This window comes from Callorhinchus milii, unplaced genomic scaffold (genome assembly GCF_018977255.1).
Source record: "Callorhinchus milii isolate IMCB2004 unplaced genomic scaffold, IMCB_Cmil_1.0 Scaffold5, whole genome shotgun sequence".
Classification (NCBI taxonomy): Eukaryota; Metazoa; Chordata; class Chondrichthyes; order Chimaeriformes; family Callorhinchidae; genus Callorhinchus; species Callorhinchus milii.
Window position 1 is genome coordinate 15,021,116 of NW_024704746.1, and position 12,600 is coordinate 15,033,715.

The 12,600-nt window shown below is 39.9% G+C and overlaps 1 protein-coding gene across 1 annotated transcript; it reads left to right on the forward strand.

Moving 5' to 3' along the window:
• The first annotated feature begins 710 nt into the window (after positions 1 to 710).
• rabggtb (Rab geranylgeranyltransferase subunit beta) lies at positions 711 to 11,560 on the forward strand. Its single transcript, XM_007887271.2, has 9 exons — positions 711 to 1,020; positions 1,914 to 2,021; positions 4,080 to 4,277; positions 4,839 to 4,944; positions 6,207 to 6,259; positions 6,396 to 6,506; positions 7,084 to 7,209; positions 7,604 to 7,753; positions 9,642 to 11,560. The coding sequence occupies exons 1-9, from the start codon at positions 1,018 to 1,020 to the stop codon at positions 9,780 to 9,782; spliced, it is 996 nt and encodes a 331-aa protein (XP_007885462.1). The 5' UTR covers positions 711 to 1,017; the 3' UTR covers positions 9,783 to 11,560.
• The last annotated feature ends 1,040 nt before the right edge of the window (positions 11,561 to 12,600 follow it).

Sequence of the window (12,600 nt, forward strand, 5' to 3'; positions counted from 1 at the left end):
GGAGAGAATTCCAAAGCTTCGGGGCTTAGTGGCTGAAAGTGTGGCCGCCACTGGTGGAACGTAGGGGACAACGACAAAATTTGTACAGCGCCTTTCAGGTCGAGAGGACGTCCCAACGTGCTGGACAGTCAAGAGTTTCGGATCTCCTCGCTGGGACGAGGGACAAGCAGAAGGTCAGAGTCAGCCGAGTGGAGGCACCGGGTAGCGGTGTGGGGAGAGAGGAGATCAAAAACGTAGGGAGGTGCCAGGACGCGAAGGGATTTGCGGACACCCTCCACTCCCCCCACACCCCACACCCTTAATCGCCCGAACCCGAAACGGGAAGAGCTGCGCGACTTCTCTTCATAGTTTCTTGATCGTTGGATCCATCCATCGCTGTCCACGTCCTCCTGGATAAATCCACGTCGTTCGTACTTTTTCCCGTGCCGGTAAACTGCGAGCTTTTTTCGAGCCAACGATTCGAGAATTTTTTTTTTTTTCTTTTTTTTTTCTTTTGGTTCACTTCTCATTCCTCCGCGAAGCTCTTCGGGACGGTCCGGACGTAGGTGGGGGCGGTGAGGCGCGGTGTCGAACCCGAGGGTTATTAATGAGGACGACGATGACGGCGGCGACGATGATGATGATGATAATGATAATGATTATGTTTACTGATAAGGTGGCGCCAAGGGGTGGTGGGGGGGGGGTTTAAAATATTTTGTAACACGCCCCCCCTTCTCTTTGCAGCTGCTGTCTAGGCAACCGACGTCCCCTTCGACCCCATTCACCCCCACCAACCAACCAACCAACCAACCATCTGAGCTGTGGGCGCGGCTGTGTCGAGTGCCGAGCAGTGCCGCAGGCAGTCAGGCAGCGGGAGGGACGCCTGTTTACCGAGCTCGCGTGGGGGCGGGGGCTTTCCTCCTGTTCAGGGCTGACAGTTGGGCTCGTGCCGCTGCGGTGCTGAGCCGTGAGGAGAGGAGAGGAGAGGCGAGAGGAGGGCGGGCGTTTGTGTGGCGGCGGCGGCGGCGGCGGCAAACCATGGTAAGGGGAGGATTTTCCTGGCTGTCGGCGGTGTTCAAGGCCCAGCGCTGTGGGCGGAGGGAGGGAGGGAGGGAAGGAGGGAGGGAGGGGAATGGAATGAAGCACCGTCTTCCCGGTTGAAATCAAAACTCACCGTTTGGGGTTTTTTTTTTCCTCTCTCGCCCGACTGCAAAAGGCAAAAAGGCGTCAGGTATACTGAATGATTTTATTCTTTAGGTTGGCGGCCCCGCCCGCCCGCCCGCCCGTGTCTCGTCTTGTCCCGGGTTCGCATTATGACAGTACTGGACTGTATTCTGATCTGCGGGTTTTTTAATATGTATATTATTTAGATATATATATATTTGTGCTGAATACACTCGTAAATGAAGACCCAGCTCGGCTCGAACCGTGTGCGCGCGTCAACAGCCCACACCGTCAGTCGTGTCGGTTTACGTAGGACCACACAGCAGTTTGCATTTATTTCCACAAGGTAGATTTGAATAAAAAACTCCTGAGCGGAATTTGGGTCGGTTCGAGGCGGTTACCTGACTTATAATGTAGCCTTAACTTACTTACGATAAGTCTCCCCGCTTCGCCCCCCCCCCCACTTTTGCCTCCTTCGAGGACCCACCTCAAGACTCTCCTCTTCGGCCGCGCTTTCGATCACCCTCCTTCCCCGCCCTCCCCAATCCCGAACCGACCCCCCACCCCAGCTCGGGTCCGAAACACTGACTGTCCAGCGCCTCGGGACGTCCTCCCGGCGTGAACGGCGCTATACGCGCGTAATTTTGCTGTTAAGCGGATCAGATTTTTGCGAGCTTTACTGAACGAACCTCTTTGCCCCAATCCTCCCTCCCCTCTCCTTCTCCTTCCTTGTTGCTTGTGTGCGTGTGTGTGGGTGCATTTCTTTCCAGGGTACTCCAGCCAAAGATGTCACAATTTCAGCTGACGCGCTTGCTGTTCTTTTGTTGGACAAGCATGTGGATTACATCGCCTCGTACGGAACAAAGAAGGACGATTATGTAGGTGCATTTATTTTGCGTAAATTATTATTTCCGGGCAGGTAGAAGCCGTTTGGAAGAACCTGCTGTGTGATTACCATACGGTAGAAATTGTTTGATTGGCGAACGTTATAGATTTTAAGTGTCAAAGTACAACAATAATCGATGTGTATATATATTCTGCTGTGCGCAATTGGCTGCCGCTTTTCGCTCACAAAATATACAGTCGGTTCACTTTACAGTATACTCTGAAGTGCTTTGAGACTTCTCGAAGACATGATAAGGCGCAATATCAAATGCAAGGATTATATTCAACAGCTTTTTTTTAACAAAAATCTTTTGAGAACTAAACAAATCAACTAAATTCACAATCAAATATATTCTGAAAAATTAAGGATGAAAATGGGCTTTTTTTTAGTTGAATACACTTGTAAACGCCTAGCTGTGCTGCAATAGTGTGTACAATATTACATTTATAAATTGCTATTTATCTTTATATGCACAATTAAAATCTACAAGTTGACTTTTGTGAAAATTAGCTTCTGCACAATAAACATCAATATAAAGAAACTGCATTGTTGATAACTATTTACACTTTTGATATTGAATTACTATATATGCATAATCAATCAAATCATTTTTTTTCAAAATAAGTATAGTATTCTAACTAAATTATTTGTCAATTTGAAGGTGACACTTTGTCCTAGCTATCAAATTGCTCACATACATTTTTAATTTCACTGTTTTTATTTCTGGCAACACATGGTGAGGTTTTAACCCAGTGTTGTATTATAGGTTTTACGTTTTCATATTTGTACATCCTACTTTCATTCTGAACAGTTGGTTTAACGGAAAATGTACCATATTAGTGCATGTTGCAGCAACTGCCATGTTTCTGTTTCTGCAAAATATTATTTATCTGTTGACCATGTCAAATAACTTGAAGAAATTGTATGCAGCAACAAATTGTCTCATAGGATATTGTACTGTTTATATGAACAGTGTGCAGTTATATGATGCCTTTCATGGAAAAGAATGTTTCAGGGTACTTGACAAATATAGTGATGGGCACTGAGCAGGGAAATAAGAGATTTAAAGATATTTACCAAAGGTATTGTTGAAGAGAGATGTTTTTGGTATGTTCTGAAGACAGCAAAATAAATTCCTGAATTAACTTACTATTTCTAAGAGAAACAATTGCTCTTGTCAGTTACAAATTGAACTCTGTTTCTCTGCCTCCACCCTTGGCTCCAGAACTACTGCTGTCCTGGTGGATTGTCTGTCAGACGCCAAGTCCTGGATGAGAATTAACTTTCTCCAGTTAAATGTTGACATGATGGAGGCCCTCCTACTTTGCTCCCATCAACACTTCCTCACCTCAGGGAACCCGTTTGATCCTCAATTATCCTTTAAATCCCTCATTCATGCCAGACTCCGTCTGTATTTCCGCACCTCCGCAACATTGCTGGCCTCCGCCACTATCTATCCCATCAGGCTGCTGAGACCCTCATTCATGCATTAATCATATCCAAGCACAACTACACTGCACTTCCCAATTCTTGGCTCCACAAACTGCAGATTGTTGAGAACTCAATTGATTACTCCCATCCTCGCCTGGCTCCATTGGCTCCCCATCCCTCACAAGATCGAGTTTAAAATCCTCGTCCTTTTGAAGCCATCGAGAACCTTGCTCCTCCCTAACTCTGTGACCTATTAACATCCTACCAACCTATCCGCTCCCTCCATTTGGCAGGCACAGGCCTGCACCATGTCCCACACCCCGCCGCACCACTAGCGGTCAGGCCTTCAGCTTTTCTGCCCCTGTTCTTAGAACTCCATTCTGGAATTCCTCCACCTCGCCCACTCCCTTACCTTCTTTGAAGCCTGTCTCAAGACTGTCTTCAGCCATCCTCTCAACCCCACCCCTACCCTCCACCCATCTTGATTCCAGCCTCCAGCTTTGGTGCAAACCCTTGACTGTCCAACGCCTTGGGACGTCCTTTGGACGTGAAAGGCACTATATAGATATTATTTGTTGTTCATGATAAATATTAATAATTCTTCATCTAATTTTTATAGGAATATTGCATGTCTGAGTATCTACGAATGAGTGGAATTTATTGGGGCTTGACAGTTATAGATCTGATGGGACAACTGCACCGAATGAACAAAGAAGAAATTCTCCAGTTTGTTAAGTCATGTCAGCATGACTGTGGTGGAATCAGTGCTAGTTTATGTCATGATCCTCATCTTCTGTATACCCTTAGTGCTGTACAGGTAAATATCTGATCAGAGAAAATAAATTTGTTTATCAGAATATTTGTTTTTGACCTATTTTGATACAATAGCATTTATTGTTTTAATTATTTTGCCTAATGCTTGAGGCAGCAGACCACCTAATTCTTTTTTTTAAAAAAAACTCCTTATTTTGTTTTAAAATAAATTGTGACCAGGCATTTAAAAGCGATTTCTTCTTATATATTCAAAATGAGACATTTTGTAATCAGGACTCCAAACCATTAGATTTATTCATTTAGAGTTGGTGCATGAGTGAAGTTTTTGTTTTAAAAAATGATTTATAAAACTGTTGAAAAACAGATCCTTCTACAAGAAAACATTGAATCCCTAATTTAACCTGTATTTTTGGAATTTACAAATTACAAAGATTATTTATTTTGCAATCAAGTTGTACTTTCACTTGATTTGGTCGTTTTAATGGCCAATATTTTTTAAAAATAGGTGTGTTTACTGAATTTTGGATAGTACTCTATCCAAACGTATATAATTTGTGCAAACAATTCATTTGCAGCTCTCAATATCGGATTTAATTTCTTTCAGATCCTTTCTCTATATGATAGTCTACATGTCATTGATGTCCATAAAGTTGTTGAATATGTTAAGGGGCTACAACAAGAAGATGGCTCATTTGCTGGTGATAAGTGGGGTAGGTTCTATTGCCATATGGGATGTTTAAATAAAGTAACATTGATCAAAAGTATTTTACATTTTTTTAAAGTCGCTCATTAGTGGAATCTAGACAAATTATATAGTGAAAATGGACTTTAATGTGATCCAAGCAAAATGATGCCTTACATTATCCTAGTAACAGGTGTTTGCAAATGATTAGAGCATGTAGGTGTATAATTTTTCAATCATCAATAAGAGAATCTTGTCAGCTTAAACTGTATTTAAACTGGTTTCTTGGAGGCAACTGAGATAGTTGGAACTTGTAATAAGAACATAAGAATTAGGAGCAGGAGTAGGTCATTCGGCCCCTCGAGCCTGCCCCGCCATTCGATAAGATCATGGCTGAACTTCTGACCTAACTCTAATTACCTGCCCTATCCCCATAACCCCTAATCCCTCTATTTTTAAAAAAATCTATCAGTCTCAGCCTTGAAGATGTTCAAGGACTGAGCATCTACAGCCTTCTGGGGTAGTGAATTCCATAAATTTACTACCCTCTGAGTGACTAAATATTTCCTCAACTCTGCTCTAAAAGGCTGACCCTTAATTTTATGACTGTGACCCCTGGTTATAGATTCTCCTACCAGGGGAAACAGTCCCTTAGTGTCTACTTTATCCAGCCCTTTAAGAATCTTATATGTTTCAATAAGATCTCCCCTAATTCTTCTGTACTCTAGAGAATACAGCCCTAGTTTATTCAGCCTCCCAGGAACTAACCTAGTGAATCTATGCTGCACCCCCTCTAAGGCAAGTATGTCCTTTTTTAAATAAGTAATGCTGATTTTTGACCCCTTCCTTATAATCACATTTTGTTACTTTGACCATTCTGAGAAAAATATTAGAGAAGACTTTTAGTGGAACTTTGAAACATTTGTAACCAATATTCTTTAAATTATTTGTTTAGCTTGTACCTGTAGCTCATGTAGCTCATTTGTTTACAAAAAGAATGGAACCGTTTAGTTTACTTTTTCATTTTTTACAACCTAAGTTGTTACTTTTTATTATGTATCAGTTGCCAAAGGAATTTTTTTTAAAAAATTTAAAATTGCAGTCAGAAAATTGTATGGCAATGAAGATAATTTCTTCTGAAACTACAGGATTTGATGAAAAAACAAAATGTTTAAAATCTTCCAGATTTATTCTAGTGTGCAAGTTGCTGATATAGTACTTAAATAAAATGCAGTACTGAACCATTGGAAGTTGATAGCTTGTTTCTGAGAAAGTACTTTATTGTTCCAGGTGAAATTGACACTAGATTCTCCTTTTGTGCTGTAGCAACACTGGCACTTCTGGTAAGAACTTTATTTCTTGTGGTGCTTTGAAGTTATTTGATTTATAGGATAAATCTATAATTGTACAAATAACCAAATAAACTCTATATGAAAATTAATAAAGTGTTTTGTAAAGCCAGTGTATGCTATCTTGCAGGGAAAACTTGATACCATTAACATAGATTCAGCGGTTCAATTTGTTTTGTCCTGTATGAACTTTGACGGTGGATTTGGTTGTAGACCCGGCTCTGAATCTCACGCAGGACAGGTAAGCGATGCCTGGTGTTTGTTTACAATGAAAATCATTATTTTGAAATTTTGAAATGGCTATGAAGTTCTAATACATTTCAATTTGGATACTTTTTTTGGAGGCACGTTTTGTGTATGATTTAGAACAACATTGTTTTGTAAAATCTGTTATACACAGCTGAATTAAGAAGTTTTTTTAAAATATATTTTTTGTTAAGCTATAAATATTATAAATAGTTATAATTAAAATAATTAATTTTCATCTCATCCTCTTCACCCAATGGGTTGAGAGAATGCAGAATGCAGTCTTCAGAAGACCATAAATGCAGATTCAATTGAGTTCTTAGTTGAGTTCTTTAAAAGGGAAATTAAAAAGGAAGCAGGTGGGTACAAGTTAGATCCTGCTTGCTCATGAGTGTTGGCTGTTTGACTGTCCTACTAGATACTAAGTTCAGAACTCTACCTGACATCATATGATGAATCGGAAGATTAGACTGTAGACCATTTATTTGTGTCACATGGTGTATATCATCTTTCAAACAGTTTTGTAATAAGGTATAATAAACTCACAATTTTTATTTTCCTTCTTCCTCCAGATCTATTGTTGCACAGGATTTCTAGCTATAACTGGCCAGTTGCACCATATTAATGCTGACTTACTTGGTTGGTGGTTGTGTGAACGGCAGTTGCCATCCGGAGGCCTTAATGGACGACCAGAGAAGGTGTCTAGCAATCATTTTAGTTGATCATATAGATTATTAAAACAAAAACAAATCTATTAGTTTGCAAATTCTTTAAAAGGTAATAAATCTAATAGCATTTGTATAAAATTCGCTGTACTCTGCAGTGGTTAACATTCTGTAGAAGATAGTTTTCACTTTTAATTAGATTTAGAGGAGAACTTGCTTTATATTGTGTTTTCTTAATTTCGTATGACATCCGAAAGTGGCCTTGATAACTTTGTATTGGAGGAGTTGTGGAGTGAAGCAATTTGTGGAGTTGAATGACAAACATTTGCCCTGTCCCCGTCATTAATACTTCAGTTTTAGTTAGGGACTTATGGTATTACGTTGTTGCTTAGTCTCTAATGTGAAATGATTTACTCTTTCCCCATAGTTGCCTGATGTTTGTTATTCGTGGTGGGTGCTAGCATCTCTGAAAATATTAGGACGGATACATTGGATTGACAAAGATAAACTGAGATGTTTTATCTTGGCTTGCCAGGATGACGAGACAGGTGGTTTTGCAGACCGACCTGGAGATGTAGTAAGTTCCATGCATTTGAGCACAATATGAAGTTAAATCCTACTTTTCGTCTTGTAACTGTCTGCCTAGCACCTGGGGATGTCCTCCCGACGTGAAAGGCACTATACAAATGTAATTTTGTTGTTGTACAATTACTTAAGTAGTTGAACCTTATTTGTAATATTAAAGTTTCACTGTGTCTGGAGCTAGCAAGTTGAGGAAAGACGTGAAATGAAAAACCCATAGAAAATAAAGAGGTGACTCAACATTTACAGAGGTAAAAAAAATGAAGGAAAGTTAAAGGACAAATAGAGAATAAAAGGAAGAAACAAGGCCCAATAAGTTAAATATTTTTTCTTTGGAGTGGGGCAGGAGAGGAATGCTGAATGGCATTCTTCTGTGCTGTAAATTTCTGTGGTTTTATGGGGACAAAACTAGCTGAGATGTTTTCTGTTACAAATGTATACAGTTTGTTTTAGGATAAAAATCACAGAAAATGTGTTCCTTTTTTTCTCTGGGACCTTTTCTTTCCAGTTGGTTAGAGGAAGTTCGAATTGTTTATGGCTAGATGTCTTATTAAAACATTTTCATTATCTTCTCTGCCTGTGAGCCATAAACAGCAGTTTTATCACATTACTAATATAGCTGCAGTAAAAGTAACCAATCGTGAAATGTAAATTGCTGCAGTGTTTAAACTTTTAGGGTTTGTTGAAAGATGTGACTCATTTGAAATACATTTTGATATTATGTCTCAACACGGACTATTAGGATAGTTCACAAAAGTAACAAGAGTATCCCATTTCAATACAAAGTCCTACTGAGTCAGTTTGACTTGCTACTCTTCATATTTGATATGTAGATAAAGTTGCATGTTTTATGTGCAGATAAATATGCAAATTTAATACAATAGATATTCGACCCATCCTCATACACCGCCTCTCCTTAATCTTCGTGGACCTGCCCTTGCCTAGCTCAATTCCTATTTCTCTCACCGTCTCCACTTTGTTATCTCGAACGATTTCTCCTCCAGCCCCCGCACTGTCAGTATGGTGTCCCCCAGGGCTCTGTCCTTGACCCTCCTTTTTAATATCTACATGCTCCCCCTTGGTGACATCATCCGCAGATATGGGATCAACTTCCATATGTATGCGGATGACACCCAACTCTTATCTTTCTGCCTCCACCCTCAACTCCAGAACCACTACTGTCCTGACAGACTGCCTGTCGGACATCAAGTCCTGGATGATGGCAAACTTCCTACAATTGAATGTGAACAAGACTGAGGCCCTCCTGATTGGCTCGTGCCAGCGCCTCTGCATCTCAGGCTCTGGCAGCATCAACCTCCACGTTTGCACACTTCAACTCACTAAGCCAGTCAGGAACCCAGGGGTCTTGTTTGACCCTCAACTGTCTTTTCTTCCCTACATTCAAAATCCTGGTCCTCACCTACAAAGCCCTCAATGGTCTCGCCCCACCCTATCTCTGTGATCTCCTAACCCCTTACCAACCCGCCCACTCCCTCCGCTCAGCTGGCTCCGGCCTGCTCTACGTTCCCCCAACCCACCCGTCCCACCTCAAAACCCTCTTCTTCGACTATGCCATGGTCACCCCCCCCTTCCCCTCCCCTCCCTTCTCTTCCCTTACCCCAACTCGGGTCTCAAATGCTGTACACTGTCCGGCGCCTTCGGAGGACCTCCCAACATGAAAGGCGCTATACAAATGTAATGTTTTTGGATATTGAGGCTAGAATTATAACACACTATTTATTGATATCTTAATGGAGGTTTGGTTATATTTGTTTGAGTCGGGTAATAGTGATGTATTCATAACAAGTAGATTTATAACAGTAGTAGTTTACACTTTCAAAAATGTCTTGATTCCTAAATATCATTGTTTCTTTTGTAACCAGGTGGATCCCTTCCATACCTTGTTTGGAGTTGCAGGCTTGTCACTATTGGGAGATGAGCAGATTAAGCCAGTGAACCCCGTGTTTTGCATGGCAGACGATGTCCTGCGAAGAATTGGTTTGCAGCCTGAATTATTGACCTAAAATTTGAGTTTGAGTCGTAGTGCCATTTAAATTCTATTGCCTGGACAACACACATTAGCAAAATTTATTCCACTATCTGATCTGGATTTTGCAATAATTTGTGAATATAATTTGATATCCATTTATTGTATTTTTTTTCTGTGTTTAATTCGAAAAACACATTTTGCATTGTTTTAGTTATGACAAACAGTGCATTTATAGGACTTATATTGTGAGTTGCTTGCAATATTATATCAACATTATATTTTTGCTCTTCCAGAATTGCTTTGTGTGGTATATTTTCAGTATTTTTAATTGATAAAAGTGAAACCTGAACACTGTTTACATGAAATGGTCAAGGTTAAACTGTTGTCAAATGTAAATGTCAGGTTCAGCTATTTACATATACCTGGTTGTGTTTCAGGTATGTGTAAATAGCTGTTGAATATCATTGGGCTCCTAAATTAGAAAGAAAGTCAAAGATTGATTTCAGGATTGTGGAATTAAAAGCAGCAGGGAATTTCCTAGTAAATCATGTTTTCATTTTATAATTATAACTAATTTTAAGACATTATTGTTTGCTACACTAGCAATTTGAATTTATATGTCAATCTGAAACTTGCAATGGTCCCTTGAGCATATGGGAGATGTGCAGGTTTTAACTTTAAAATTAATTCAGCAAGAAATAACCTAATGTGTTCTTTTAGTGTGAATTAATCCTCTGGTATGGTTAAATACTAGTTGTGAACTACTTTAGTTTCCACTACATCTTAAATTATTTTGTAATAAAAAAGTAAGCAGATCTATATATTTTCAGCACTGCATGTTTAAAATTAAATATAAATTATGTCAACTATGAATTAACTCACAATTCCAAGGGATTAAATCTAGAATGCAGTGACCAACAGTAATTAAGAGCCTGATAAATGCAATTATCAACAAAGCAACAGATATGAATTTTCAAGTTTTCAGTCGCTGGGGAGATTTCGTGAACCAATGGATGAAACAACCTGAAGGAAGTGAAAGTACTGTAGTTCGCAACTGGAAGCAGACTGAGAAAAGGGGTAGTTTGCTAAAGAAGCAGTAAAATAAGTATGAAATCACCGAAAGACTGAACAAACTAATACGGTTGTACAGGTTAAAATCCAGATTTGGGGTTGTCAGGCAATGAATGAAAACAGACAATAACGGGGCAAAAAATATTTTTTAAAAATATTAAAAATTCTAAGATGCATGCAAGCAGCAATTAGAAGGTTGTGGTAAGAATAACATCAGTTCATTGAGCTCCCAGTGTAACTGATTCACACTCGAACTGATTTTGGACTTTGGGCGAATCCGAGTTTTGAGGCCAATCATAGTCCTTTGTTGAGAAGTTTTTGCTCAAACAAATGATTCTGAATTCTCCAATAAAACTTCAGTTTTCTTTTATGTTCAAGTTTTTCCAAAATGTATATTTTTCAAATAAAGCTTTACTTGAAGAATGTATGGGATTGCATAGAACTTGGTAATTATTCAGTTGAAAAAAAGGAATCCAGTTAATATTTCAGTTGTTGTCAGAGGTGAAGTAGATTGCTATGGTTGTAGAGTAGTACCCATTCATATTAGCATTTTGCTTTAAATTTATCTAATCCCTCTTACCACATTGTCTAATTTTTAATTCAAAATATTTATTTTTAAACATCGGTCATTGATAAGAGCATGATTAGTAACAGACATGTTACATCTGAATGTCCAAATAAAATTGATGTGGCTATTCCTGTATTGTACTGAGTATTACATGAGGTCCATTTGAACCAAAACATTCTTTTTATGTTCATGTTATTCCTTTCCTCCTCTTACCCCCTCCCCCATAGAGTTATGGAGCTGGGAAATTCCACATTGGAACTAATGCCTTTGGCTACTTCAGAACCTGTTCTACTATATTTAAAGTGAGACAAATAATATGAATAAGCAATAGTTGCCCTGCATTGAAGTGAAAGAAGAGTGAGCCCTTGGATAAGTAGTTATGTACCTAAAAGGACAGGCCCACATTATTCTCATATCATTCACTAATGATTCACTTATATATAATTCACTTTGGCAATTCCAGCGTGCCATTTGACAGGACATGTTCTGAAATACTTCGCAAATGCCTTCCTCTTGAAAGTGGATCCACAGCTTTTTTGATGATACCTTTCATTACCTATATTTCAGGCTTTACTTATGATCAATCCTATTATTTTATTCATATGACTGGCACCCACCCTCGAATGAGTAAAGCCACTAGCTGGTGAAGCATCAAGCTATACCAATGAAAAAGTTGTGGGTTAAAATACAAGTCAACAACAACAACAACTTGCATTTATATAGCGCCCTTCACATGCAGTGGCGTCTCAGAGCTAGACAGTGGCGGAGGCCAAGCCAGGCGGGAGAGGGAAGTGACCGTAAGCAAGATCAAAATAAGTAGTCTTTAGGTGGGATTTGAAGGTGGGGAGGGAGGTGCCAAGGCAGAGGGATTGAGGAAGCGAGTTCCACAGTTTCAGGGCGTAGAGGGTGAAGATGGTGGAGCGGAGGAGACGAGGGACAAACGGGAGGCCAGAGACAGCCGACCGGAGGCAGCAGGTGTTCGAGTAAGGAGTAAGCAGATTGGATAGGTAGGGAGGTGCCAGGTCATTAAAGTATTTGAGAACAAGTGAGGAAATCAAACCATTTGGTAATTGGGATCCAATGGAGCCTCGAAGGACTGGTGTGATGGGGGATGGAGATTTGTTTGGGTGAATATCTGGGTGGCAGAGGTTTGGATTAATTGAATTTTGTGTATGGTGGAGCTGGGAAGACCAGCAAGGAAGGCATTGGAATA